The following is a 25,980-nucleotide window of genomic DNA, read 5'->3' as shown; positions in this document are numbered from 1 at the left end:
TTTGGCTTCACAGTTTTTGTTACCTTTTCAAAGTGTTTCCTCATATGTTGACACTTCACATTTTCCTGGCATTTTCCCTACAACAACCTCTTTTCTCCCTCCACACACTGATGGTCAGCTCTCAGTCAAAGCTGGTGGCCCAGGGGCCGGCCTTGCTGCAGCCCTGGTGCCTTCAGAGTGGTGGGCAGGGCATGCACCATTAGCAGTTGGAGCTCAGAAGGGAAGGCTCAGTAGCTCAATTAATGGACCCGCTGCTCTGGCTTCACCTGGGAGCTTGTTATAAATGCAGAATCTCAGGCTCTATCCTACTATTCAGAATCCGCCCTTTAGCAAGAGTCCCAGATAATTTGTGTGCACATTACAGCATGAGATGCACTGCCTAGAAGGTTGAGTCTTAAGTAGGCTGCACGCTAGAATCACTCGGGAAACTTAAAGTCCCAGTGCCCAGGCTGTACCCCAGACCGGTTGAATCAGGGTCCCAGGTGATTTCAGTGTGTAGCCCCAGGGAACACTTGTGAGCCTTGGTAGAGAACACCAGCATGTTTGTTTTCCCTCAGTGACAGATCTAGGAACTAGCAGGACTGAAGGAGGTCTTCAGGCCTATTAAAAAGGCCATTCAAACATTCAGTCAACATATATTGAGCACCTACTGGAAATACAGAGGAAAACGCCACAGACCCATCCATGCCCTCCTAGCACTTACAGTGTGATGGAGAAGACACACCTCGTGTGAGTAAATTCTGTGCAGTAAATGCTGCAGGTGTGCAGGGCCATGTGGGCAGGATGTGATAGGGGCCTAAGGACAGAATCACACCATCCTCTGTGAATGCTGGGAGAAACTTACCTGGCATTACCAGCGCCTTGATTTCAGACCTGGTGGGCTGCTGAAACCTAAAATTCCCTGATCAGAGACTGGAGATCAGTCAGCTTCGGGAGAGTCAGCAGCTGAAAGCCAAATTGATACCTTAGCAACAGCCTGTTACTATGAAGTCCAACTGAACGAGGTGGGAGTTGGGAAGCGTTAAGTAAATAGTTTTTCAGTGTCTCTGTTCTGACGTTACAGAGAAGAACTGGAAGTTCATCTTGGGTGACTTCTCATCTCCTGCGTAAATTTTCTTACAGAGAATTACAGAACTTTAGCCACCCCCTGTTTAATACGTTCCCTAATGGCCACAGCAGGAAAGAGCAATTCCAAATTCACGAATATTTCCTCCACATCATTTCCCAAATGTTCTTTATGTAAGTAAGAAGTCCAGCCTTCATTACTGGCTTTTAGCAATTTAAAGTGATTTGCATTTTACAGGCATATTCGAATTCCACAAACATTGCATCTCCCACCAAGACATCATGATCATTAGATAGCAACGGTTTCTAATCAAGGGAGAAGGCCCTGAACAAATAATTAGCCTTGAGACTAGAATTACACATTAAAATAACAAATGAATTTGCTAAGGCCACTAAGAAATGCCACTGGGGCATTCTCATGCAGTTTCACCCTATACTAATGGTGTCAGGTCAAATACTGCTGAAGTCGGGTACTGAGACATCACTGTAGCTAAACGCAAAGCACTATTCCAGGGTTAGTGTTTTCCAAACTTGTTAAACGTGAAAATCTCCTGGGGTGTATTCAAAATACAGGTTCCTAGGCTCCTCCCCATTCTGACTGAGAGCAGGGCCCAGAAATAGGAATTTTTAAATTAAGTACCTGCGGTGGGTCTTCCAATTAATTGAGAAAGTTTGGCAAACATTGCCCTTGGTAACAATAAACAGCTAGTGGAAGAGGCTAAGGCATTCTAGGGGAATTTGGAAGTGTGGGTTTTGGAAGTCTGATCTGGAACATGAAATCTGCCCCTCCAACCCCCAACCCAGGTTATTCCTTGGTCCTTAGGGGCTAATGCTTTGTTTCTTCCACTGGCTGCAGCATAGGGCAAAGGCAGCTACTGTGCCTGGCCAGGGCTCTGCTTCAGAAATCCAAGATTCTGATCATGGACGAGGCCACTGCTGCGGTGGATCTAGAGACAGATCGCCTCATCCAGACAACCATCCAAACTGAGTTCTCCCACTGCACGACCATTACCATTGCCCACAGGCTGCACACCATCATGGACAGTGACAAGTGAGTCGGGGGACAGAGCTTGATAGCCAACAGCGATAGCCTCAGCCGTGAGGTCTCTTTACAGGTTTAACTACCATCATTTTATTGATGAAAAAATGGAGGCTGAGAGATTGCAAGTAATTTGCCCAAAATTATACATCAAGCTAATGAAGGCCAACAGGGTTAAGGGAACTGTCTTGAAGGTAAAATGGGAAACTGTAACTATTAACTGAGTATGGGGGGTGGAGGAGGCCCAAGCCAGGAGTGATATATATTGCTCCATAGACCTTCCCAACTAAGTTGGGTCTCAGCTGCTCTGCCTGTAAACAAGCTTTCTGTTCCTTCTAACTCTGACAATCTGACAATTCAAAATGGGGGGGGGGGGGGTCAGTAATCTTAAAACTGAAGAGAATAGGCTCCCTTTTTTGACCAAGGGGAAGGCTCCCTTTTTAAATCAACGTATCCTTAAAAAAAGGAAAAAAACTTACGTAAATAGTATAAGAATATATTCAGTATAAGTCTATTTTGTTCAGTATTCCACAAGGAATCCATGTTGATGCAGATAGCCGCAGTTTGGTCATTCTCGCTGCGTTGTAGCCTAGTATGAATAAACATACTGTTATCGTATTGGTCACCTGGACCCGTGCTGGTGTCCTAGCCTAGAGACCCCTCGTCTTGGCCAGGGAGCTTCTTTTTCCGCTCAGATTCACACAGCCAATAACAAAACCAATGCTAAGACTTTCCAGCACAAGCTTTATTCAATGGCCAAAGAATGGAGAAGTGGGAATTAGTTCACAAATCAACTTTCTCAACCCGATCTGGGCGGAGACACCATTTATATAGGAGGGTTGAGGGGAAAGGGAGGGAATTGGAAAGAGTAGGAGGAATATTTATGACTAATCTGAGAAGAGGGGTGTGGTTTGAACGGGAACTGATGCAACCCTCCTTTTCAGTCCTTGTCTGGGCTTTTCCAGTTGTTGTCATGGCAATTGTCCATATCATGGTGCTGGTAGGTGTGTCATTTAGCATGCTAATATATTACAATGAGCATAACGAGGCCCAAGGTCTACTGGAAATCAAATCTTCCACCACCTTGGGCCTAGTTTGTTCTAACCAGTTCTTGTTTTTCTCTTTGCAGCTTACTCCTGAAACTTAGATATGAGCACTTGGTTTCCATTTGAGGGAGGGGCAGGGGTATGATTCTGGGGCAACAGCCTTGGTAACAATATCGAGACTTAGTTCTGGTTATTATAAATGCCAAGGTTTGAGACACTGCTTTCTAAGACTTCTCTCTTTTTTGTTTCAGGGTAATGGTCCTAGACAACGGGAAGATTGTAGAGTATGGCAGCCCTGAAGAACTGCTGAAAAACACTGGCCCCTTTTATTTTATGGCCCAAGAAGCTGGCATTGAAAATACGAACTGCACAGCATTCTGACAGCAAGTCTTACAGGTTAGAGAAGGACTATTAGGATCATTCCTTATTTTTTGTGAAGCATATCATACGTAGAAAAGTGTGTATAAAATGTATGTTTTAAATAAGGATCGTAAGTGGACACCCACGTCCCTGCCAGCCAAGATTTTTTTTAATGAGTATTACCAGCTACATCAGAAAACCCCTGACGATCCACTTTGATCGTACCTCCTTGCTACCCACCCCCCACAAAAAGCACCACCATCCTAATTTTTGTGATAATTATTCCTTTGCTTTTTGTTTGAGTTTTACCACTTGCCTTAAACAACATGTACCATTTTTTTAGCTTATGCGAACGGCCTGACTCATACTGCATGTATTCTTCTAGACTTCTTTTGTTCCATATTATATGTGAGATTCATCCACGTCGATGCGTGAGGCTGGTTCATTCTCACTGCTCTGTAGTACGGCAGTGTGTGAAAACGCCAGTTTATCCAAGTTAGGTTGGTCAGCAGTGGGGTTATTTCCAGGCTTTGTTGTTTTTCCCTGTAATGAACAGTACTGCTATGAACATTCTGGTACATAAGTCCTAAGATACATGTGTAAGAGTTTCTTTAGGCATAACGTAAAGGAATGGGAGGTGTGCATATGTTTAAATGCATATAGGAGGTAACGTCAAACTGTTAATGCCAATTCAAAACATTTTTGTCAATCTGATGAGCATGAATTGGTACCTCCTTGAGGTTTTTAAATGTATGGTCCGTATGCGGCGTCTGCTGGTTCTTGTTCACAGTGCTTTATTTCCTTGGATACCTTGTGAATGTTTACCTTAAGTTGCTCAATCTCCTTAGCATTTTTTAAAAAACTGAAGTATAGCTGATTTGCAATATTGTGTTAGCATTTTGCCTGTGGACATTCTTTGAGGCCTGAGTTGAATCTGAGCTCTCTTAAGAGGAATTGTGAAAGCTTCTGCCTGCCACCTGGGGGCATTACCCAGAACCAATCTGAATTAAATACTTCACTGAGGGGTTTCAAACTTTACAGTTATTGGGACTTCAGACCACAGTCCTGTGCGAGAGCCAGCTTGTGGTTTACAGAATCTCAAGGGAGCTTCGTCCCCTTGATCTAGCAGCAGGTTGGAGATGGACGTGTGGCCTTGACTCCTTCCGCGTGGCGGGGTTTATTCTTCACTTACTTGTATACCACAGTACAGCCCTTTCGGGCTTGGGTTCGTCAGAGGGTCTCCTGTAGCTTCTCCATCTTTGGCAAGCCTTGGCGTTCTCTCTTGCCTCAGTATCCTCTGTTGTCCACAAAGGTCAAGGTCTCCAGGTTTCAGAAGTCACCCTAAGCCTTGACCCTTCTTCTCCTTCTAGGGTTTCTTGTGTCACATCATTTTGGGTTCAGCATATTCCTTACCTCCATTTCAGTGATACAGTTATGAAAGGTTTTTATTTATTCATCACTGTAGCTATTTGTTGAATGAGATGCTCAGAGACTTAAACTTCCTATATGAGGGGCTTACACAGCTGCAAGGCAGGATGAGGAAGGGACTTGTTTCCTCCTATTTGCTCTATTCCCATCAGCATCACTCTAGCAATGTTGGTTTCCCTGCAGTGGCAGTTTTTCCAATACTCACGAAACTAGTGTGGTCTTGCCAGCACCAGCGGGGCAGCGCCCCCTTCTGGGAAGTCTGGGTTTCGGTTTCAGTTTTAGTGACACCAGCCTCTTCCGTTTGGTTCCCGCGGCCCCGTGATGTTTGCTTTTGCCCTTGCTAGCTCTCTGATACTTGTTTTCCTTTGGCCCTTTCTTCAATGCCTATTTAATGGTTCTTTATATTGTTCTGTTAAAATAACCTGTGGTTTTTGTCTCCTGACTAACCAAATAGAGACAACCTTGGAGATAATCCAGTTCAAGTCCCTTATTTTTCAGATAAGCACCAGACAGAATGGTTATATGATATCTGGAGTCAAAACATGAGTGTTTATGGCAGAGCCAGGACCAGAAACCAACTTCCTGATTTGATCTAATGATTTCTTCTTTTTCCTATAATGGGAGAGGGTTTTCCATCTACCTTCTCCTGTGGATGCAGATGAAGAGAGGGGAAGCGTTATCTTTTTCTCAGTAGTGATGACTCAGACATCCAGTGAAGGTGGAGGGAACCAGAAGCAACCTGGATCCAAAACTTTGATGATGACTCCTCCCCTCCAGATCTTCTGTTGGCCCAGGACCCGGGTAACACAATCCACAGTATGGACCACTTACAACATGATCGCTCTTTCCTACTTTCCTTCTGAGGTCCTCTTCGCTGCTTATCCTTGAAGCATTAAGATGTCCCTATGCTTTTGTCCTTGACCCCCCAGTTCCTCTATATTTTCTCTGTAATAGATTTCATACACTCTTGTGGTTTCAACTTCCACACATACGATTCTCATTTCTAGCCTCTTCCTCTGCTCCAGTTTTGAGATTCATATATTCAGTTGCTTCTGGTATTATCACCTGGATATCCTTCAGGTGTCTGACATGCAAATCACCCTACTTTGACAGACCTGTCTACTTTTTTTTTTTTTATAGAGTAGGTTCTTATTAGTCATCAATTTTATACACATCACTGTATAGATGTCAATCCCAATCGCCCAATTCATCACACCACCACTACCACCCCGCCGCTTTCCCCGCTTGGTGTCCATACTTTCTCTACAACTGTGTCTCAAGTTTTGCCCTGCAAACCAGTTCATCTGTACCATTTTTCTAGGTTCCACATAAGTGCGTTAATATATGATATTTGTTTTTCTCTTTCTGACTTACTTCACTCTGTATGACAGTCTCTAGATCCAACCACGTCTCAACAAATGACCCAATTTCTTTCTTTTTTATGGCTGAGTAATATTCCATTGTATATATGTACCACATCTTCTTTATCCACTCATCTGTCGATGGGCATTTAGCTTGCTTCCATGACCTGGCTATTATAAATTGTGTTGCAATGAACATTGGGGTGCATGTGTCTTTTTGAATTATGCTTTTCTCTGGGTATATACCCAGTAGTGGGATTGCCGGATCATATGGTAATTCTATTTTTAGTTTTTTAAGGAACGTCCATACTGTTCTCCATAGTGGCTGTATCAATTTACATTCCCACCAACAGTGCAAGAGAGTTCCCTTTTCTCCACATTTGTTGTTTGTAGATTTTCTGATGATGCCCATTCTAACTGGTGTGAGGTGATACCTCATTGTACTTTTTTTTTTTTTTTTTGTGGTGCATGGGTCTCTCACTGTTGTGGCCTCTCCCATTGTGAAGCACAGGCTCTGGACGCGCAGGTTCAGCGGCCATGGCTCACAGGCCTAGCCACTCTGCGGCATGTGGGATCTTCCCAGACAGGGGCACAAACCTGTGTCCCCTGCATCGGCAGGTGGACTCTCAACCACTGCGCCACCAGGGAAGCCCCTCATTGTAGTTTTGATTTGCATTCCTCTAATAATTAGTGATGTTGAGCAGTTTTTCATGTGCTTCTTGGCCATCTGTATGTCTTCTTTGGAGAAATGTCTATTTAGGTCTTCTGCCCATTATGGACTGGGTTGTTTGTTTTTTTTTTTTACTATTGAGCTGCATGAGCTGTTTATATATTTTGGAGATTAATCCTTTGTCCGTTGATTCGTTTGCAAATATTTTCTCCCATTCTGAAGGTTGTCTTTTCTCTTGTTTATGGTTTCCTTTGCTGTGCAAAAACTTTTAAGTTTCATTAGGTCCCATTTGTTTATTTTTGTTTCTATTTCCATTACTCTAGGAGGTGGATCAAAAAAGATCTTGCTGTGATTTATGTCGAAGAGTGCTCTTCCTATGTATTCCTCTAAGAGTTTTATAGTGTCCGATCTTACATTTAGGTCTCTTATCCATTTTGTTTATTTTTGTGTATGGTGTTAGGGAGTGTTCTAATTTCATTCTTTTACATATAGCTGTCCAGTTTTCCCAGCCCCACTTATTGAAGAGACCGTCTTTTCTCCATTGTATATCCTTGCCTCCTTTGTCATAGATTAGTTGACCATACGTGTGTGGGTGTATCTCTGGGCTTTCTATCTTGTTCCATTGATCAATGTTTTTGTGTCGGTACCATATTGTCTTGATTACTGTAGCTTTATACTATACTGTGAAGTCAGGGAGTCTGATTCCTCCAGCTCTGTTTTTTTCCCTCAAAACTGTTTTGGCTATTCAGGGTCTTTTGTGTCTCCATACAAATTTTAAGATTTTTTGCTCTAGTTCTGTAAAAAATGCCATTGGTAATTTGATAGGGATAGCATTGAATCTGTAGATTGCTTTGGATAGTATAGTCATCTTCACAATATTGATTCTTCCAATCCAAGAACATGGTATATCTCTCCATCTGTTGGTATCATCTTTAATTTCTTTCATCAGTGCCTTATAGTTTTCTGAATACAGCTCCTTTGTCTCCCTAGGTAGGTTTACTCCTAAGTATTTTATTCTTTTTGTTATAATGGAAAATGGGAGTGTTTCCTTAATTTCTCTTTCAGATTTTTCATCATTAGTGTATAGGAATGCAAGAGCTTTCTGTGCATTAATTTTGTATCCTGCAACTTTACCAAATTCATTGATTAGCTCTAGTAGTTTTCTGGTGGCATCTTTAGGATTCTCTATAGTATCATGTCATCTGCAAACAGTGACAGTTTTACTTCTTTTTCAATCTGTATTCCTTTTATTTCTTTTTCTTCTCTGATTGCCATGGCTAGGACTTCCAAAACTATGTTGAATAATAGTGGCGAGAGTGGACATCCTTGTCTTGTTCCTGATCTTGGAGGAAATATTTCAGTTTTTCACCATTGAGAATGATGTTTGCTGTGGGTTTGTTGTATATGGCCTTTATTATGTTGAGGTAGGTTCCCTCTATGCCCACTTTCTGGAGAGTTTTTACCACAAATGGGTGTTGAATTTTCTCAAAAGCTTTTTCTGCATCTATTGACGTGATCATATGGTTTTTCTTCTGCAATTTGTTAATATGGTGTATCACACTGATTGATTTCATATATTGAAGAATCCTTGCATCCCTGGGATAAATCCCACTTGATCATGGTGTATGATGCTTTTAATGTGTTGTTGCATTCTGTTTGCTAGTATTTTTGCATCTATATTCATCAGTGATATTGGTCTGTAATTTTCTTCTTTTAGAGTATCTTTGTCTGGTTTTGGTATCAGGGTGATGGTGGCCTCACAGAATGAGTTTCGGAGTGTTTCTTCCTCTGCAATTTTTTGGAAGAGTTTGAGAAGGATGGGTGTTAGCTCTTCTCTAAATGTTTGATAGAATTCACCGGTGAAGCCATCTGGTCCTGGACCTTTGTTTGTTGGAAAATTTTTAATCACAGTTTCAATTGCATTATTTGTGATTGGTCTGCTCATATTTTCTATTCCTGGTTCAGTCTTGAAAGGTTATACCTTTCTAAGAATTTGTCCATTTCTTCCAGGTTGTCCATTTTATTGGCAGAGTTGCTTGTAGTAGTCTCTTAGGATGCTTTGTATTTCTGTGGTGTCTGTTGTAACTTCTCCTTTTTCATTTCTAATTTTACTGATTTGAGTCCTCTCCCTCTTTTTCTTTATGAGTCTGGCTAATGGTTTATCAATTTTGTTTATCTTCTCAAAGAACCAGCTTTTAGTTTTATTTCATTTATTTGTGCTCTGATCTTTATGATTTCTTTCCTTCTGCTAACTTTGGGTTTTGTTTGTTCTTCTTTCTCTAGTTCCTTTAGGTGTAAGGTTAGATTGTTGAGATTCTTCTTGTTTCCTGAGGTAGGCTTGTATAGCTATAAACTTCCCTCTTAGGACTTTTTTTGCTGCATTCCATAGGTTTGGGATCATCATGTTTTCATTGTCATTTGTCTCTAGGTATTTTTTGATTGCCTCTTTGATTTCTTCAGTGATCTCTTGGTTATTTAGTAATGTATTGTTTAGCCTCCATGTGTGTGTGTTTTTTACGGTTTTTTCCCTGTAATTGATTTCTAATCTCATAGCATTGTGGTCAGAAAAGACACTGATATGACTTCAATTTTCTTAAATTTACTGAGGCTTGATTTGTGACCGAAGATGTGATCTATCCTGGAGAATGTTTCGTGCGCACTTGAGAAGAAAGTGTAATCTGCTGTTTTTGGATGGAATGTCCTATAAACATCAATTAAATCTATCTGGTCTATTGTGTCATTTAAAGCTTCTGTTTTCTTATTCATTTTCAGTTTTGATGATCTGTCCATTGGTGTAAGTGTGGTGTTAAAGTCCCCCACTATTATTGTGTTACTGTCAATTTCCTCTGATAGCTGTTAGCAGTTGCCTTATGTATTGAGGTGCTCCTATGTTGGAGCACCTCCAACATAGGTTGTATCTTCTTGGATTGATCTCCTGGTCATTATGTAGTGTCCTTCCTTGTCTCTTGGAACATTCTTTATTTTAAAGTCTATTTTATCTGATATGAGTACTGCTACTTCAGCTTTCTTTTGATTTCCATTTGCATGGAATATCTTTTTCCATCCCCTCACTTTCAGTCTTTGTGTCCCTAGGTCTGAAGTGGGTCTGTTGTAGACAGAATATATATGGGTCTTGTTTTTGTATCCATTCAGCAAGCCTGTGTCTTTTGGTTGGAGCATTTAATCCATTCATGTTTAGGGTAATTATCGATATATATGTTCCTATTACCATTTTCTTAATCGTTTTGGGGTTTTTTTTTTGTCGGTCCTTTTCTTCTCTTGTGTTTCCCACTTAGAGAAGTTCCTTTAGCATTTGTTGTAGAGCTGGTTTGGTGGTGCTGAATTCGCTTATCTTTTACTTGTCTGTAAAGCTTTTGATTTCTCCATCAAATCTGAATGAGATCCTTGCTGGGTAGAGTAATCTTGGTTGTAGGTTCTTCCCTTTCATCACTTTAAGTATCTCATGCCACTCCCTTCTGGCTTGTAGAGTTTCTGCTGAGAAATCAGCTGTTAACCTTATGGGAGTTCCCTTGTATGTTATCTGTCATTTTTCCCTAGCTGCTTTTAATAATTTTTGTCTTTAATTTTTGCCAATTTGATTACTACGTGTTTCGGCATGTTTCTCCTTGGGTTTATCCTGTATGGGACTCACTGTGCTTCCTGGACTTGGGTGGCTATTTCCTTTCCCATGTTAGCGAAATTTTCGACTATAATCTCTTCAAATATTTTCTCTAGTCCTTTCTCTCTCTTTTCTCCTTTTGGGACCTGTATAATGTGAATGTTGTTGTGTTTAATGTTGTCCCAGAGGTCTCTTAGGTTGTCTTCATTTCTTTTCATTCTTTTTTCTTTATTCTGTTCCGCAGCAGTGAATTCCACCATTCTGTCTTCTGGGTCACTTATCCGTTCTTCTGCCTCAGTTATTCTGCTATTGATTCCTTCTAGTGTAGTTTTCATTTCAGTTATTGTATTGTTCATCTCTGTTTGTTCTTTACGTCTTCTAGGTCCTTTGTAAACATTTCTTGCATCTTCTCGATCTTTGCCTCCATTCTTTTTCCGAGGTCCTGGATCATCTTCACTATCATTATTCTGAATTCTTTTTCTGGAAGGTTGCCTATCTCCACTTCATTTAGTTGTTTTTCTGGGGTTTTATCTTGTTCCTTCATCTGGTAGATAGCCCTCTGCCTTTTCATCTTGTCTGTCTTTCTGTGAATGTGGTTTTTGTTCCAGAGGCTACAGGATTGTAGTTCTTCTTGCTTCTTCTGTCTGCTCTCTGGTGGATGAGGCTATCTAAGAAGCTTATGTAAGTTTCCTGATGGGAGCGACTGGTCGCTGCAATGCTTTGAAGAAGTTTTCTTTTCTGCTAGTGTTGGAGGGTCTCCTGCTGAGGCGGGAGGTGGCTGTGGCTCACCATGGGGACAAGGACACTAGCAGCAGAAGTTCTGGGAAGTAGTCCATGGCGTGAGCCCTTCCAGAGTCTGCCCAGACCTGTCTATTTCTTCCTCCCCTCTAAAAAGATTTTTTGCCTGTACTTTCTAACTCAAGTGGTGGCATCATTGTCCATACAAGTCCTACAAAATGAAAACCTGTGTATCACTCGCAACTTTTCCTTTTCTTTCCAGATCTATTAGCCATCAAGCCATTCCAGTTTTACTTCTGCACCCCTACTGTTTTTGCCATAGTTCAGTTTCTCCTCACTTCTATCCTGGACTGAGGGCATAGTTATCCCTGCTTCCAGTGTTGTTTTCCTCAAATATACCCACCAATGGCTACCAGAGTGATCTACTATGAAAAACTGACCAGGTTACTCTTCTGCTTAAACCCTTCATTCAATAGCTATCTGAAATAAAGTTAAAATTCCTTAGTATGGTATAACGAAGCTCCCTAACATCCAATCCAGTCTCATTTATTCCAACTCCCGTACCTCATGTTAAGCTCCAGCAACATTAAAATGCTTTTAGATTCCCCATACCCACAATTACTGTTTGACTCTAGCTTTTCCTTATCTATCCCCTCTGTTTGGAATCCCAGGACTACCTCTAACTCACTCATTAAGACTCAGTAAGAAGTCATCTTCTCCCAAGAGCCTTCCCTGACTCCCTCTCCTCTCAACCCCCAGGCTAGCTTCAGCACTGCAGTGGATTTTCAATCTTTTGGGCAGCTCTGCACGTGAACCTCAGTTCTACATGGACTCCTCCAACTTAAGATTCTTTGTGGGAGACCAGGGTGCAGCACTGTGATGAGTTTCCAGTAATCAGATACACCTGTGCCAGATTTTGATTCAGCTGCTGGAGACAAGAAAGAGGGAAATGTGTTTTGGCAAAGGTGACAGTCACTGTCATTGTCCAGAGGTAGGCAGGGGTGGTGATTAGGAGCAGGATCCAGTGATGTTGTGGTGTGATACTGAGAACTGTTCCTGGCTTCAAAGACTCAAAGCTGGCTTTCTTATCCTCCCAAAGAGTCGGTGAGCAACCTATTATTATTTGAAAACTTCATTTCTGCTTAAGTTTACGACTTGGGGATCATTGTGTACACTAAATAATGCTCCTCAGCACACTTAATTTGCTTTCACTGTATTTATTTTGTTAGATAATTTTCTGTTTGCATCTCCCTCACTAAGCTCTGAGCCTCTTGAAAATAATTTACTCTGTTTTATATCTCCAGTGGCTAGAATATAGTAGCTACTCACTTGTTTTTGAGTGTTCAAAAAATATTTATACAAAATACAGTGGAAAAATGTATGCCAAGAGTACAGCAACAGGATTGAAGATGACAAAGTAACTCCAACAGAAAGAATATACCAATCAATCAATCAGACCTAAATTTTTTGCCAGCTAATTTTGTGAAACAGCCTCTGAAGAAATTTTTCCTTTTAGGTAACAGAAATGAATACATTTAATCACAAATTCACACTGATCATGACTTTACCTAAAAATTAGCATACAACATTGTACAAACACTGACATTTAAATCCCTAAACTGCTGCAACTTAGATTTAGTTAGCAAAAACCATATTCAACTAGCAACGTGGATTTAGTCTTCCACATAAATTAGACACTAAAACCAGTTTTTGAAAGGCTTCATATTGTTTGAAGACTAATCAAAAGTTGTAAAAATGCATGAAAGAACTGGCTGTAAGAAGCACTCCATTTTCATAGTATTCCTTTTTACTTTGTATGCAAATAATGGGTTATGCTGTAGAATTTAACTGCTACAGTGAAAAAGTATTTAGGAATGAAATAGAAAAAAGGGGGAAAAAAGAGTATATAGTATTTCTCTTAAGACTATTTTGGGGGAATTCACTGTGGTGCAGTGATTAAGAATCCACCTGCCAATGCAGGGGACATGGGTTCAATCCCTGGCCCGGGAAAATCCCACATGCTGCAGAGCTACTAAGCCAGTGTGCCACAACTACTGAAGGCCCACATGCCTAGAGCCTGTGCTCTGCAACAAGGGAAGCCACAATGGGAAGACTGTGCACCTCAATGAAGACTAGCCCTCACTTGATGCAACTAGAGAAAGCCCACACACAGCAACGAAGACCCAACACAGCCAAAAAAAAGACTACTTTGGTTCTCACTGAAAAAAAAAAAAAAAGACTAATACTGCTCCTTTGTTCAACTTTAAAAGTCAAGGCCCTCCACCATCACCCTGATACCAAAACCAGACAAGGAAGTCACAAAGAAAGAAAACGACAGGCCAATATCACTGATGAACATAGATGCAAAAATCCTCAACAAAATACTAGCAAACAGAATCCAACCGCACATTAAAAGGATCATACACCATGATCAAGTGGGGTGTATTCCAGGAATGCAAGGATTCTTCAATATATGCAAATCGATCAATGTGATAAACCATATTAACAAATTGAAGGAGAAAAACCATATGATCATCTCAATAGATGCAGAGAAACCTTTTGACAAAATTCAACACACATTTAGAATAAAAACCCTGCAGAAAGTAGGCATAGAGGGAACGTTCCTCAACATAATAAAGGCCACATATGACAAACCCACAGCCAACATCGTCCTCAATGGTGAAAAACAAAGCATTTCCATAAGATCAGGAACAAGACAAGGTTGCCCACTCTCACCACTCTTACTCAACATAGTTTTGGAAGTTTTAGCCACAGCAATCAGAGAAGAAAAGGAAATAAAAGGAATCCAAATCAGAAAAGAAGTAAAGCTGTCACTGTTTGCAGATAACATGATACTATACATAGAGAATCCTAAAGATGCTACCAGAAAACTACTAGAGCTAATCAATGAATCTGGTAAAGTAGCAGGATACAAAATTAATGCACAGAAAGCTCTGGCATCCCTATACACTAATGATGAAAAATCTGAAAGTGAAATCAAGGAAACACTCCCATTTACCACTGCAACAAAAAGAATAAAATATCTAGGAATAAACCTAAGGAGACAAAAGACCTGTATGCAGAAAATTATAAGACACTGATGAAAGAAATTAAAGATACAAATAGATGGAGAGATATACCATGTTCTTGGATTGGAAGAATGAACATTGTGAAAATGACTCTACTACCCAAAGCAATCTACAGATTCAATGCAATCCCTATCAAACTACCACTGGCATTTTTCACAGAACTAGAACAAAAAATTTCACAATTTGTATGGAAACACAAAAGACCCCGCATAGCCAAAGCAATCTTGAGAACGAAAAACGGAGCTGGAGGAATCAGGCTCCCTGACTTCAGACTATACTGGAAAGCTACAGTAATCAAGACAGTATGGTACTGGCACAAAAACAGAAATATAGATCAACGGAACAGAATAGAAAGCCCAGAGATAAACCCACACACATATGGTCACCTTATCTTTGATAAAGGAGGCAGGAATGTACAGTGGAGAAAGGACAGCCTCTTCAATAAGTGGTGCTGGGAAAACTGGACAGCTACATGTAAAAGAATGAGATTAGAACACTCCCTAACACCATACACAAAAATAAGCTCAAAATGGATTTACGACCTAAATGTAAGGCCAGAAGCTATCAAACTCTTAGGCAGAACACTCTATGACATAAATCACAGCAAGATCCTTTTGAGCCACCTCCTAGAGAAATGGAAATAAAAACAAAAATAAACAAATGGGACCTAATGAAACTTCAAAGCTTTTTCACAGCAAAGGAAACCATAAAGAAGACCAAAGACAACCCTCAGAATGGGAAAAAATATTTGCTAATGAAGCAACTGACAAAGGATTAATCTCCAAAATTTATAAGCAGCTCATGCAGCTCAATAACAAAAAAACAAACAACCCAATCCAAAAATGGGCAGAAGACCTAAATAGACATTTCTCCAAAGAAGATATACAGACTGCCAACAAACACATGGAAGAATGCTCAACATCATTAATCATTAGAGAAATGCAAATGAAAACTACAATGAAAAAAATTTAGAAACAATAAATGCTGGAGAGGGTGTGGCAAAAAGGGAACACTCTTGCACTGCTGGTGGGAATGTGAATTGGTACAGCCACTATGGAGAACACTATGGAGGTTCCTTTAAAAACTACAAATAGAACTACCATAGGACCCAGCAATCCCACTACTGGGCATATACCCTGAGAAAACCATAATTCAAAAAGTCATGTACCAAAATGTTCATTGCAGCTCTATTTACAATAGCCAGGAGATGGAAGCAACCTAAGTGTCCATCATTGGATGAATGGATAAAGAAGATGTGGCACATATATACAATGGAACATTACTCAGCCATAAAAAGAAACGAAATTGAGCTATTTGTAATGAGGTGGCTAGACCTAGAGTCTGTCATACTGAGTGAAGTAAGTCAGAAAGAGAAAGACAAATACCGTGTGCTAACACATATATATGGAATTTAAGGGAAAAAAAAGTCATGAAGAACCTAGGGGTAAGACAGGAATAAAGACACAGACCTACTAGAGAAGGGACTTGAGGATATGGGGAGGGGGAAGGGTAAGCTGTGACAAAGCAAGAGAGGGGCATGGACATATATACACTACCAAATGTAAGGTAGACAGCTAGAGGGAAGCAGCCACGTAGCACAGGGAGATCAGCTCGGTGCTTTGTGACTGCCTGGAGGGGTGGGAGGGAGGGAGACGCAAGAGGGAAGAGATATGGTAACATATGTATATGTATAACTGATTCACTTTGTTATAAAGCAGAAACTAACATACCATTGTAAAGCAATTATACTGTAATAAAGATGTAAAAAAGTCAAGGCCCTGGTTAACACACTGGTAATCTCTTGATTAGTCACCTTGGTCCTCATCATGATAGCCATCTAGCTATTCTGCCTCAGATAACCACTGTCACTGATTTCAGATCCACTTGTCCTGTGGATGACGAGCTCTGTCGGAGCAGCAGGCTTTGGAATGTTTATTTGCTGCTCAAGCCCATAGTCACTTGTTCTCACTGGGAAACAACCCTGTTGGTATCCATCTGTAAAGACTGTCGAGTTGAGAGGGGAGAGAGCAGAAGAACTACACTTCTGCAGCCTGTGGAACAAAAACCACATTCACAGAAAGACAAAATGAAAAGGCAGAGGACTATGTACCAGATGAAGGAACAAGATAAAACCCCAGAAAAACAACTAAATGAAGTGGAGATAGGCAACCTTCCAGAAAAAGAATTCAGAATAATGATAGTGAAGATGATCCAGGACCCCGGAAAAAGAATGGAGGCAAAGATTGGGAAGATGCAAGAAATGCTTTAACAAAGACCTAGAAAAATTAAAGAACAAACACCTAAAAGAATTAAAGAACAAACAAACAGAGATGAACAATACAATAACTGAAATGAAAAATACACTACAAGGAATCAATAGCAGAGTAGCTGAGGCAGAAGAACGGATAAGTGAACTGGAAGACAGAATGGTGGAACTCACTGCCATGGAACACAATAAAGAAAAAAGAATGAAAAGAAATGAAGACAGCCTAAGAGACCTCTGAGACATTAAAGGCAACAACATTCGCATTATAGGGGCCCCAGAAGGAGATGAGAGAGGGAAAGGACCTGAGAAAATATTTGGAGAGATTATAATTGAAAACTTTGCTAACATGGGAAAGGAAATAGCCACCCAAGTCCAGGAAGCACAGAGTCCCAGCAGGATAAACCCAAGGAGAAACAGGCCGAGACATATACTAATCAAATTGCAAAAATTAAAGACAAATTATTAAAAGCAACAAGGGAAAAATGACAACATACAAGGGAACTCCTGTAAGGTTAACAGCTGATTTCTCAGCAGAAACTCTACAAGCCAGAAGGGAGTGGCATGATATACTTAAAGTGATGAAAGGGAAGACCTGGCAAGGATCTCATTCAGATTCAACAGAGAAATCAAAAGCTTTACAGACAAGCAAAAGCTAAGAGAATTCAGCACCACCAAACCAGCTCTACAACAAATGCTAAAGGAACTTCTCTAAGTGGGAAACACAAGAGAAGAAAAGGACCTACAAAAACAAACCCATAACAATTAAGAAAATGGTAATAGGAACATACATATCAATAATACCTTAAATGTGAATGGATTAAATGCTCTAACCAAAAGACACAGGTTTGCTGAATGGATACAAAAACAAAACCCATATATATGCTGTCTACAAGAGACCCACTTCAGACCTAGGGACACATACAGACTGAAAGTGAGGGGATAGAAAAAGATAGTCTATGCAAATGGAAATCAGAAGAAAGCTGGAGTAGCAATACTCGTATCAGACAAAATAGACTTTAATATTACAAAACATAAGGAAGGACACTACATAATGATCAGGAGATCAATCCAAGAAGATATAACAATTATAAATATATATGCACCGAACATAGGAGTACCTCAATACATAAGGCAAGTAGTAACATCTATAAAAGAGGAAATCGAGAGTAACACCGTAATAGTGGGGGACTTTAACATCTCACTTACACCAATGGACAGGTCATCCAGACAGAAAATTAATAAGGAAACACAAGCTTTCAATGACACATTAGACTAGAAAGATTTAATTGATATTTATAGAACATTGCACCTAGAAGTGGCAGAATACACTTTCTTCTCAAGTGGACATGAAACATTCTCCAGGATAGATCACATCTAGGGTCACAAATCAAGCCTCAGAAAATTTAAGAAAATTGCAATCGTATCAAGCATCTCTTCTGACCACAACACTATGAGACTGTAAATCAATTACAGGGAAACAACTGCAAAACAAAACAAAACAAAACACATAAATGGAGGCTAAACAGTGAGCTACTAAATAACCAAGAGATAACTGAAGAAGTGAAAGAGGAAATCAAAAAATACCTACAGACAGGGCTTCCCTGGTGGCACAGTGGTTGAGAGTCCACCTGCCGATACAGGGGACACGGGTTCATGCCCCGGTCTGGGAAGATTCCACATGCCGCAGAGCGGCTAGGCCCGTGAGCCATGGCCGCTGAGCCTGTGCTCCATAACGGGAGAGGCCACACAGTGAGAGGCCCGCGTACCGCAAAAAAAACAAACAAACAAAAACCCTACAGACAAATGGCAACAAACCATGATGCTCCAAAGCCTATGGGATGCAGCAAAAGCAGCTCTAAGAGGGAAGTTTAGCACAATACAATCCTACCTCAAGAAACAAGAAAAATCTCAAATAAACAATCTAACCTTACACCTAAAGGAACTACAGAAACAAGAACAAACAAAACCCAAAGTTAGTAGAAGGAAAGAAAAAGATCAGAGCAGAAATAAATGAAATAGAAACAAAACAATAACAAGATCAATAAAACTAAAAGCTGGTTGTCTGAGAGGGTAAAGAAAATTGATAAACCCTTAGCCAGACTCATCAAGAAAAAGAGGGAGAGGACTCAAATCAATAAAATTAGAAATGAAAAAGAAGTTACAATGACAGCACAGAAATACAAAGCATCATAAGAGACTACTACAAACAACTATGCCAATAAAATGAGCAACCTGGAAGAAAGGGACAAATTCTTAGAAAGGTATAACCTTCCAAGACTGAACTAGGAAGAAACAGAAAATATGAACAGACCAATCACAAGTAATGAAATTGAAACTGTGATTAAAAATCTTCCAACAAACAAAAGTCCAGGACCAGATGGCTTCACAGGTGAATTCTATCAAACATTTAGAGAAGAGCTAACACCCATCCTTCTCAAACTCTTCCAAAATACTGTGGAGAAAGGAACACTCCAAAACTCATTCTACGAGGCCACTATCACCCTGATACCAAAACCAGACAAAGATACTCCAAAAAAAGAAAATTACAGACCAATATCACTGATGAATACAGATGCAAAAATCCTCAACAAAATACTAGCAAACAGAATCCAACAACACATTAAAAGGATCATATACCATGACGAAGTAGGATTTATCCCAGGGATGCAAGGATTCTTCAATATACATAAATCAATCAATGTGATAAACCATATTAACAAATTGAAGAATAAAAACCATATGATCATGTCAACAGATGCAGAAAAAGCTTTTGACAAAATTCAACACCCATTTATGATAAAAACTCTCCAGAAAGTGGGCATAGAGGGAACCTACCTAAACATAATAAAGGCCATGTACGACAAACCCACGGCAAACATCATTCTCAATGGTGAAAAACTGAAAGCATTTCCTCTAAGATCAGGAACAAGACAAGGATGTCCACTCTCACCACTATTAGTCAACATAGTTTTGGAAGTCCTGGCCACAGCAAGAAGAAAAAGAAATAAAAGGAATACAAATTGGAAAAGAAGTAAAACTGTCACTGTTTGCAGGTGACATGGTACTATACACAGAGAATCCTAAAGATGCCACCAGAAAACTACTAGAGCTAATCAATGAATTTGGTAAAGTTGCAGGATACAAAATTAATGCACAGAAATCTCTTGCATTCGTATACACTAATGATGAAAGATCAGAAAGAGAAATTAAGGAAATAATCCCATACACTATTGCAACAAAAATAATAAAATACCTAGGAATAAACCTACCTAAGGAGGTAAAAGACCTGTACCCAGAAAACTATAAGACACTGATGAAAGAAATCAAAGATGACACAAACAGATGGAGAGATATACCATGTTCTTGGATGGGAAGAATCAATATTGTGAAAATGACTATACTACCCAAACCAATCTACAGATTCAATGTAATCCCTATCAAATTACCAATGGCATTTTTTACAGAACTAGAACAAAAGAATCTTAAAATTTGTATGGAGACATGAAAGACCCCAAATAGCCAAAGCAATCTTTTTCTTTTTAACATCTTTATTGGAGTATAATTGCTTTACATTGTTGTGTTAGTTTCTGCCGTATATCAAAGTGAATCAGCTATATGTATACATATATCCCCATATCCCCTCCCTCTTGCGTCTCCCTCCCACCTTCCCTATCCCACCCCTCTAGGTGGTCACAAAGCACTGAGCTGGTCTCTGTGTGCTATGCTAGCCAAGCAATCTTGAGGGGAAAAAAATGGAGCTGGAAGAATCAGACTCTCTGACTTCAGACTATACTACAAAGCTACAGTAATCAAGACAATATGGGGCTGGCAGAAAAACAAATATAGATCAGTGGAACAGGATAGAAAGCCCAGAGATAAACCCATCACATATGGTCACCTTATTTCTGATAAAGGAGGCAAGAATATACAATGGAGAAGAGACAGCCTCTTCAATAAGTGGTGCTCGGAAAACTGGACAGCTACATGTAAAAGAATGAAATTAGAACACTCCCTAACACCATACACAAAAATAAACTCAAAATGGATTAAAGACCTAAATGTTAATACTGGACACTATAAAACTCTTAGAGGAAAACAGAGGAAGAACACTCTGACATAAATCACAGCAAGATCTTTTTTTGATCCACCTCCTAGAGTAATGGAAATAAAAACAAAAATAAACAAAGGGGAGCTAATGAAACTTCAAAGCTTTTGCACAGCAAAGGAAACCATAAACAAGACGAAAAGACAGCCCTCAGAATGGGAGAAAATATTTGCAAATGAATCGTCAGACAAAGGATTAATCTCCAAAATATATAAACAGCTCATGCAGCTCAATATTAAATAAAACAAACAACCCAATCCAAAAATGGGCAGAAGACCTAAATAGACATTTCTCCAAAGAAGACATACAGACGGCCAAGAGGCACATGAAAAGCTGCTCAACATCACTAATCATTAGAGAAATGCAAATCAAAACTACAATGAGGTATCACCTCACACCAGTTAGAATGGGCATCATCAGAAAATCTACAAACAACAAATGCTGGAGAGGGTGTGGAGAAAAGGGAAGCCTCTTGCACTGTTGGTGGGAATATAAATTGATAAGAGCCACTATGGAGAATAGTATGGAGGTTCCTTAAAAAACTAAAAATAGAATACCATATGACCCAGCAATCCCACTACTGGGCAGACACCCAGAGAAAACCATAATTCAAAAGGATACACGCACCCCAATGTTCATTGCAGCACTGTTTACAATAGCTAGGTCATGGAAGCAACCTAAATGCCCATCGACAGACGAATGGATAAAGAAGATGTGGTACATATGTACAATGGAATATTCCTCGGCCATAAAAAGGAACAAAGTTGGGTCATTTGTAGAGACGTGGATGGACCTAGAGACTGATAGTGAAGTTAAGTCAGAAAGAGAAAAACAAATATCATATATTAACACATGTATGTGGTATCTAGAAAAATGGTACAGATTAACCGGTTTGCAAGGCACAGAGACACAGATGTAGAGAGCAAACATATGGACACCAAGGGGGGAAGTAGAGGGTGGCTGGTGGTGGGATGAATTGGGAGATTGGGATTGGCATATATATAACTAATATATATGTATAAAATATATATTTTTATATCTAATATGTATAAAATAGATAACTTATAAGAACCTGCTGTATAAAAAAATAAAAGGGGCTTCCCTGGTGGCTCAATGGTTGAGAGTCCGCCTGCCGATGCGGGGGACATGGGTTCGTGCCCTGGTCCAGGAAGATCCCACATGCCGTGGAGCGGCTGGGCCCGTGAGCCATGGCCACTGAGCCTGCGCGTCCTAAGCCTGTGCTCCGCAACGGGAGAGGCCACAGCAGTGAGACACCCGTGTACCGCAAGGAATAAAAAGAAATTCAAAGATAAAATTTTAAAAAAGCCTGTTGAGTTGTCCTCTGGTTGTACCTCTGAGCACAGATATCTCCCCTGGTACTTGGTGCTAACATTCTTGCCTGCTGGCTCCTCTGTTAGTCTGCAGGAACACTGTGATCTGGTTTGTCAGGGTTTACATTCTGGCATCATAAAGATCTCTCATAGTTCCATAAATATCTGCTAGACTGATACATTAGTTCAAATCTGTAAACCAATTCCACTTTGGCTAGCTTTTCATTTTCTTTCATCAAAGCATCTAATTTTTCACATACGTGGCTTCAATGTTAATGGTGGCACAGAACCTTTTGTTTTAGCGGGACGTAGAGTTAGGGTTATGGCATAAGAGCAAAATATGGCCTGCTGTTTATAAATAAAGTTTTTTTCAAACACAACCATGCTCACTTATTTCTGTATTATCTATACCTGCTTTCATGTCACAATGGCAGAGTTGAGTTGTGACACACTGTATGGCCTAAAAAGCCTGAAGCAGGGGTCCCTAACCCCCAGGCCGTGGACCCATACCAGTCCTCGGCCTGTTAGGAACCAGGCCGCCCAGGAGGAGGTGAGCAGCAGGCAAGCTTGCAAAGCTTCAACTGCTGCTCTCAATTGCTCGCGTTACTTCCTGAACTATCCCCGCCCCGTCCGTGGAAAAACTGTCTTCCATGAAACCAGTCCCTGGTGCCAATAAGGTTGGGGACCGCTGGCCTAAGGTATTTATTATCTGGCCTTTTATGGAAAAGGTTTGCCAATTCCTGCTCCAGAATCAACAGTGTAGTCTGGACTGGATCATGTTTCCATTCTCAGAAAGACAATTTGCCTCAAAAATGTCATGTGGCTCCATACCTGCAGTAGATAGAATAATGGTCCCCAAAGATGTCCATGTCTGAATCCTCAAAACCCTGGGGATTTACCTTACATGGCAAAAGGGACTTCGCAGATGTGATTAAGGATACTGAGATGGGAGATTATGCAAAGTGGGCCCAGTGTAATTACAAGGATCCTTAATAAGAGTCAGGAGGGTCAGAGTTAAAATGAAGATGATGTGATGACAGAAACAGAGACATCTGAAGATGCTGTGCTGCTGGCTTTGAAGATGGAGGAAGGGAACACAAGCCAAGAGACATAGGCAGCTTCTAGAAGTTGGAAAAGGCAAGGAGACAGGTTCTCCCCTGAAGTCTCTGTAAATAACCAGCCCTACCAACCTTGACTTTAGCCCAGTGAGACTGATTTCAAACTGCTGACCTCCAGAACCGTAAGACAATAAATTTCTGTTGTTTTAGGCTACTAAATTAGCAGTAATTTGTTAAAGCAGCAATAGCCAGCTAATACAATACCATAAGCCCAAGCAGCTCTGATTAAAATTGCCAATATTCTCCAACTGAAGTCAGTTTAGCAATTCATTGATCTTCACTGAATCCCACTGCAGTGTGAATTTGTAGAAGATTATGTTATCTTTAAAGCCCAGCTAGAAATGGTCTCAGTGCGCATGGCTATCACCCCTTCTATCAAATTGCAAAGATCTTATTCAGCTTAATCCTATTTGGAGGCAATCTTTTGATCTCACCTGAGAGGCTGCAGGAAGGTCCTTTGTTCAAATTAGTCACAGTGAGTCTGACGACAGGAGGCGGCCATGACAGATCGGTAATCTTTCACTCTCAGCTTCCCTGATCCTGGAGCTGGGGAAGGGCTGCCACGGGGAAGGATTAGAGCTTGACTCCTCTTGAAGTCCCAGGGGACACCCAGGCGGGTGGTGCACAGGCGGTGCCTTGTGACATGGTCCTGCTGAGTCTGCAGACCCCCACGGTCTGCTGCTGAGTCCCACGCACCTGCCCGCTACCAATAAATCTTCCCGAATGAACACATTGCCCGCTCCTACCACCACATCACAACTTACCTCTGGGAAAGCACTACCTGCTCCTTCAGGGTCACCTCTGAGTGCTACTAAGGAATAGATATTCCTATGCAGCTTGCAAAGCCTGCAATTTGTTGTAGAAAACTCCCTTATTGATACTCACAAAACACTACTATTGATCTTCACTAACAATCACAGTGGGCTGGATGAAACAAAGCAGCGCAAACTGGAGATTGGAGATGATCATCCCTGCTCTGTGGCACTGAATGTCTGCCACACCCAGCCCAGGTGAAACAGTACAAACTGCATCAATATGATGTACTAATAGATGGGAGAGTTTAAAATCCTGAGTTGTGTGTAGCGACCAGAGAGAGGATTTAGAATTAAGTATATGATGCTCAAGGTTTCTCGGTCCTCAGGCCTAAGGTTCTGCAAATGAAACACAACTCAGAGCACACTACTCCTGACCCTGAAACAAAATGCAGAGAGTTCCAGCTTCACAACTAAGTAAAAGGCTGACATAAAAGTCAATCTTTACTAAAACCATGTATTTCTAGAACTCACGGTTCACAAAAAGTTGCAGAATCATCTTATTTGTTCTCACAACAATCTTGAGAGAGAGGTCAGAAATCTACATGTTTCAGATGATGATAGACTCCCACCACCACTCCCTGTTCTCCGAGGACACTTGGGAGAAAGCATAACTGAAGAGCTACTTCCAGGCAGGAAAGGGAGCAAATTCATGACAGGAAGTAAGCAGGCAAACCGGATTTGGAAATTTTCTTCAACACTTCCTTCTGTTGTGCAGGAAACATCTGACACCCTTTCCTTCCTTGGTTTTTGTAATTCCTACTTTTCCAACAGTAGAAAGTTCTACTAAAAATAACTGCCTACACAGGTGCTTCTCAAATTTAACATGCACACAAATCACCTGGTAACTTGATGCCGTAGGCCTGGGGTGGGGCCTGCATTTCCAGTGAGCTCCCAGGGTACACGGATGGTGATGCTGCTGGTCTGAAGACCACACTTAAAAAATCACCTAGGGACTTCCCTGGTGGTCCGGTGGGTAAGACTCCATGCTCCCAATGCAGGGGGCCTGGGTTTGATCCCTGATCAGGGAACTAGATCCCACATGCATGCCACAACTAGGGAGTCCGCATGCCGCAACTAAGGAGTCCATATGCCACAACTAAGAGCCCACATGCCACAACTAAACACGTCACAACAAAGATCCCATGTGCTGCAACCAAGAGCTGGCGCAGCCTAAATAAACAAATATTAAAAAAAAAAAAAGCATCTAGCAACCACTGTGGAGAACGGTATGGAGAGTTCCTTAAAAAAACTAAAAATAAAGCTACCATATGATCCAGCAATCCCACTCCTGGGCACATATCTGGAAAAGACAAAAACTCTAATTAGAAAAGATACAGGCACCCCAATGTTCACAGCTGCACTATTTACAATAGCCAAGACATGGAAGCAACCTAAGTGTCCACCAACAGATGAATGGATAAAGAAGATGTGGTAAATATATACAATGGAATACTACTCAGCCATAATAAAAGGAATGAAATAATGCCATTTGCAGCAACATGGATGCAACTAGAGATTATCATACTAAGTGAAGTGAAAGACAAATATTGTATGATATCACTTATGTGTGGAATCTAAAAAAATGATACAAATGAACTTATTTACAAAACAGAAATAGACTCAAAGACATAGAAAACAACTTATGGTATACCAAAGGGGAAAATGGAGGAGGGATAAATTGGGAATTTGGAATTAACAGATACACATCACTATATATAAAATAAACAACAGGGACCGACTGTATAGCACAGGGAACTAGAGTCAATATCTTGTAATAACCTATGATGGAAAAGAATCTGAAAAAGAATATATATGTATAACTGAATCACTTTTCTGTATAACCTGAAACACTGTAAATTAACTATGCTTCAATAAAAAATAAATTAAAAATAAAAGAAAAAGCAAGACCTAGCAGACATCTAGTGTTTAT

General features: G+C 40.5%; 1 protein-coding gene across 6 annotated transcripts in view; it reads left to right on the top strand.

Annotated features, from left to right (window-relative positions):
* The window catches only part of ABCC2 (ATP binding cassette subfamily C member 2), a 111,624-nt gene that overhangs the window by 65,173 nt on the left and 20,471 nt on the right, over window positions 1–25,980 (top strand). For 5 of the 6 annotated variants that reach the window (XR_014326748.1, XM_082854925.1, XM_082854927.1 and 2 more), the window contains 2 exons: window positions 1,922–2,116; window positions 3,402–3,546. Coding sequence is in view for 5 of the 6 variants with exons in the window: in XM_082854925.1 (XP_082711051.1) it covers window positions 1,922–2,116; window positions 3,402–3,531 (325 nt within the window). In the remaining variant the exon portion in view is untranslated. Of the gene's footprint in view, window positions 1–1,921; window positions 2,117–3,401; window positions 3,547–12,085; window positions 13,379–25,980 lie in introns of those variants that run through there. The other variant, XM_082854926.1, reaches the window with a different exon arrangement.

This window comes from Leucopleurus acutus, assembly GCF_964270905.1.
Source record: "Leucopleurus acutus genome assembly, chromosome: 14".
Taxonomy (NCBI): domain Eukaryota; kingdom Metazoa; phylum Chordata; class Mammalia; order Artiodactyla; family Delphinidae; genus Leucopleurus; species Leucopleurus acutus.
This window is presented reverse-complemented; position numbering and strand designations above follow the sequence as displayed.